Source organism: Lolium rigidum, chromosome 4 (assembly GCF_022539505.1).
Source record: "Lolium rigidum isolate FL_2022 chromosome 4, APGP_CSIRO_Lrig_0.1, whole genome shotgun sequence".
NCBI lineage: Eukaryota > Viridiplantae > Streptophyta > Magnoliopsida > Poales > Poaceae > Lolium > Lolium rigidum.
The window spans coordinates 203,121,050-203,125,607 of NC_061511.1; the positions used below are offsets into that span (position 1 = coordinate 203,121,050).

General features: G+C 44.4%; 1 protein-coding gene across 1 annotated transcript; it reads left to right on the forward strand.

The window, feature by feature from the left end:
• The first annotated feature begins 2,339 nt into the window (after positions 1-2,339).
• On the forward strand, positions 2,340-4,320 carry LOC124649131 (calcineurin B-like protein 4). The gene is made up of 7 exons (XM_047188798.1): positions 2,340-2,421; positions 2,559-2,641; positions 2,743-2,911; positions 3,084-3,136; positions 3,229-3,309; positions 3,410-3,522; positions 3,860-4,320. Exons 1-7 carry the CDS (start codon positions 2,340-2,342, stop codon positions 3,930-3,932), a joined length of 654 nt encoding a protein of 217 aa, XP_047044754.1. The 3' UTR covers positions 3,933-4,320.
• Positions 4,321-4,558: the final 238 nt, after the last annotated feature.

Consider the following 4,558-nt stretch of genomic DNA (forward strand, 5'->3'; position numbering starts at 1 on the left):
CTGCTAGAACACGAAGTGTTGAGACCACGTGGGAGGTGATAACCAATGTTATTTTTCTCGGTCAAGAATTTCGAAAATCAACCGCAAACAAGAAATCATGTTACCCTCCATGAAACACTGATACTGGCAAAAAAAAAATCGGCTGAATTTAAATTTAAACTATACAAAATGATAAAAAAAATCAAGGCATCGTATGTTGTATTTATACACACTCAAAATTTCTTTATTTAGTGCTAAATATTTTTTGAATTCAAACGAAGAGGCAGTCTTCCGCTACATTGCATAAGCATCATTGACAGTATATGCTAGAAATTTCTTTATTTGGTGCCAGAGCTTTTTTGAATTCATATTTTATTTGAATAAACTCGTACAAAAAATTCCCGAGATTTTTTAGTAACCGAATTTCCCGGTGTACTTCGGTAAAAAATGTCACCGAGATAAAAACCTTAGCGATGATCGCGTGTGTGATCATGCACACCATGACCATTGATGATGAGTGTGATGAAGGCGTCTTTGACCAAAGATGGCAATTTTAAGGTTAATTAGTTTCGAAGCAGCTTGAGCCGTTCGATGAGTCCATCCATGTGCATCATGACTTTGATTGAGCGTTAGTGGACATTGGCGGTAAACTAGTAGTCACCACATTTCAGTTTGAACTATGTAAAAAATTATATTTGACACCCATGGTGAGGAAAAGATATTCTACACCACACATATTTTTAGTTTGTTGGATTAAAAATTTATGTTTGACATACAAATAATTATGTTTATATTGACTCGCCATGAAAAAATCGACATAAAAACACAATATATAAGTCATAAAACTTAAAACTCATAAAAAAGACTTATTTTATGTTGTCTTTTCGTACGTCGCGTAAAAAACTTTTTACATCATGTCTATATTTTCTTACATTCATCGAACGACAAACTTTTGCGTTGCGTAAAATGAATGTACAATTCAAAAGATACATGACGAGTGTAGAATAACTATTCTACTCCCCGATAGCCAAATAGCGTGAATCTTGAACTTCGTGCTTATTTAGATGTATATTATTTAAATTAATTTAGTTACAACATTATTATTTTTCACTCATATGAGCCAACGGAGTGAAATAATCAAATTGGTCAACGACGAACTAAAAGGGGTCGAGCCGCTGGCTGTCCCCGACCAAAACGAGGAACCTATTTTGTTGTATTGTGATTCAAAATCATATAGTAAAGGGAGGCTGGATCATTGGCACCGCCTATATATACATCTTGTAAGCAGCCGGCTAGGGTTTATCAGATTATAAGATAACCCACGACGTTTGTAAACATCCCCGATATATTGAAGTTTTGCTGGCTGGCGTCCGTGGTTTTTTCCCTTCTGTGTTGGAATAAGTTTTCCACGTTAAATCCTGTGTCTGCGATTCGTTTTTCTTTATCGTTGTCGCTTTTCTAACATATTTTATCTTTACGACCTAATCCAAATACTAGATCGAAATGAACGATTTTAATGTTTAAAATGGATCCGACAGGTGAGAATGCCCTTAAAGTGCTGACGATTCATCTCACCTCCAACCTTCGGCTGGGGTAAAATGTCCCAACCGATGGTGAAATCGACGGGTGGAAAGTGACGAGAGGAGGGCACACACTTGACCCAGGCTCGAAAAGCGAGAGCCAGGTGTGGCCGGAAGCACGGGGTAGCCGGCGTAGGTCCGGTGACGCCTCAACTTTCCTGTCGCACATCACGCTAAAGCCAAGCTGCAGCACAAATATTTTACCACTTCAGCTTCGTTGCGTTGTTGCAGATAAAGAAATGGCGAAATCTCGCGAGACAGGGACGGCGCCGCGCGCCTACTTGCCGCTCTTCGTTCCTTTTAACTCCGGTGGCTGGCTCCCTGCGGTCGTCCCGTGAGCCAACGGAACGCTGGAAGCTTCCAGGTAAACTCCTCCAGACAAAGCAGCAGCAGCCGCGAGCGCCCTGCAGCTGAACCCAGAGTCCGTCCACGCGCACGGCCGCCGGCGTCGCCCGGCGCAGTGAAAGCACGGCGAGAAAACCATTTGACTTGCCGTCCCACTCCCACCGAGTAGCCGCCATTAAATTACACACGAGGAGTCCAGCAAAGGGACAGACAGACAGATAGCCAGACGGAGGTCGCCGACGCGCGCGGACAGGGCAAAAGGCGCCGGCTCAAAGATTTCCGGGCAGAGCGGCGATCTGGTCTCATCTCATCTCAGGTCAGTTGTTCTTCGTGAACCGTGAGCATCTCTTGGCCCGCATCACGGGAGGGTCAACGCCTGCAGGAAGCTTCCCCTTTGACGTGCTAGCCACCGGCGCCGGCGAGTCGGCTCGATCCATGGGCTGCGCTTCGTCGTCGAAGCGGCGCAGGCGCGCGCCGGGGTACGAGGACCCCGCCGTCCTCGCCGCCCAGACCTCCTGTGAGCGCCTCCGCCTCTCTCTCTCTCGCGCGCATTCCCCACCCCATCGATCGTTGCTTCTTCATCGTAAAGTACAATACAAGTTTGCCTTTGCCTTTCCTCTGCACTCTTACCTGACGTGCATTGCCGCATTGCAGTCACCGTGAACGAGGTGGAGGCGCTCTACGAGCTCTACAAGAAGCTCAGCTTCTCCATCATCAAAGACGGCCTCATCCACAAGGTAGTAGAAACATAGTTCTTTCGCTCCAATTTCTGTCTTGTCCGTGTGTTCGTCAACGATTAGTTTCTCTGATCTTGTCTGCCCTCCTCGTTGCTCATCAGGAGGAGTTCCAGCTCGCCTTGTTCAGGACCAGCAAAGGAGCCAACCTCTTCGCCGACAGGGTCTTCGACCTCTTCGATCTCAAGCGCAACGGCGTCATCGAGTTCGGGGAGTTCGTGCGCTCGCTCAGCATATTCCACCCAAAAGCATCTGAATCGGACAAGACCAAGTGTATGTATTCATCTTCTTGTCCATTCCTCTTTCGCTGTCCGGCCTGTCCATTCATATGCAAAACAAGTTCGCATCATGTACGATGCTGCCCATCCGACCATCCATATGCAAGACAAGTTTGCATCACGCCGGTGGATCACCTGTCATTTCTTCTCTGTTTCCTCTTTTGCAGTTGCATTCAAATTGTATGATTTAAGGGGCACAGGCTACATCGAGAAAGAAGAGGTAAACCATTCTCTCATTCAGTCGTTCAACCTATATACTCCATGTGCTATTCTGAATTTTAGTTGACGGCTCTGCTTAAACTGTTGACACAGCTTAGAGAGATGGTCCTGGCACTTCTTGACGAGTCCGATTTGTGCCTTTCTGAGAGCGCTGTGGAGGAGATTGTGGACAGCGTAATTAACAAAATACTCCTCGATCGCTAAGCATTCAGTCTACTGTATCAAATTTTCCTTCCTTCTAACATGCTCTGTGATGCTCCCTTTGTACTGTCAGACATTCAATCAGGCAGACACCAACGGCGATGGTAGGATAGACCCCAGGGAGTGGGAGGAGTTCGTCAAGAAGAACCCAGCTTCACTCAGGAACATGTCACTACCCTATCTTCAGTGAGTACTAATCTCTTGCTCTACTGCAGCTCCATTACTTTATCAAGATTTCTAGGTTCTGCTTCTTCTAGGCTTACTTAGTTTAGTATAGACATGCTTCTCTTTTGTTTGCGCTTTTATCCTTTTGGGCTCTCTCCACCTTGGGTGGTCTGGTCTGTATACTTTGGGATTTCTTTTGTGTTTTTTTTTCTAATATACAATGGCGCGCAATTTAGATAGCTGGCCAATTCTGATGAGTAACGTTGTACTAATTAGGTTAGAGAGAAGACATCCCCTGTTGCTCTTGCCCTTTAAATTTCGAGTGATCTAAAATGACCTTGTGCCTGTTCATTTTCAGGGACATTACAACGGCGTTTCCAAGCTTTGTAATGCATTCAGAAGTTGAAGATTGCGGCGGAATCGACAAATAACAAAAGCGCATCAGTACTGTCTATGTGGTTCCTTTATGAGCTAAGCCAACCTTGATGATGCTGCGAGTCAGTGCGCTCAGAGTGAAGTGAGCTCCAACTGGAAAAGCCTGAAGCTCCGATAGGAGTGCGGCCGGAGCTCTGGTAGCTGGTGAGCGGATATAACCAGACAGTAGAAGGAAATCTGATAGCTGACAAAGTGACAAGGACAACTGGAAAATTATTTTCTTCGTATCATTTTAGTGTAGATGGTAGTGGCCCGATAAACCTTCTGTTTTTCTTGAAGGGTATATCGAGGTTCGGCTTTGACAGTCAATCTGTAAACAAAGGAGGACCTTAGAGCCAAAATTTGTATCGTTAAATGTATACTTCAAAGAAATCCAAATGTTTTTTGATGGCACAACTCAATAGTACTCCCTCCGTTCTATGAGATAGTACAAAAATACAAAAATGCATAAAATGCAAAATATATATTTTGGTGATCCCAATAATATTTGTTTTATGAGATGTTGATATTCCTTTATACCAGTTTTACTAATTCTCATTCGACTAAGAGTCAAGTTAGAGCTCAGTCAGCTCCTTAGCCTTTAAAATTTATCACGAATTCATGTTGACTGAATTTTTTCATG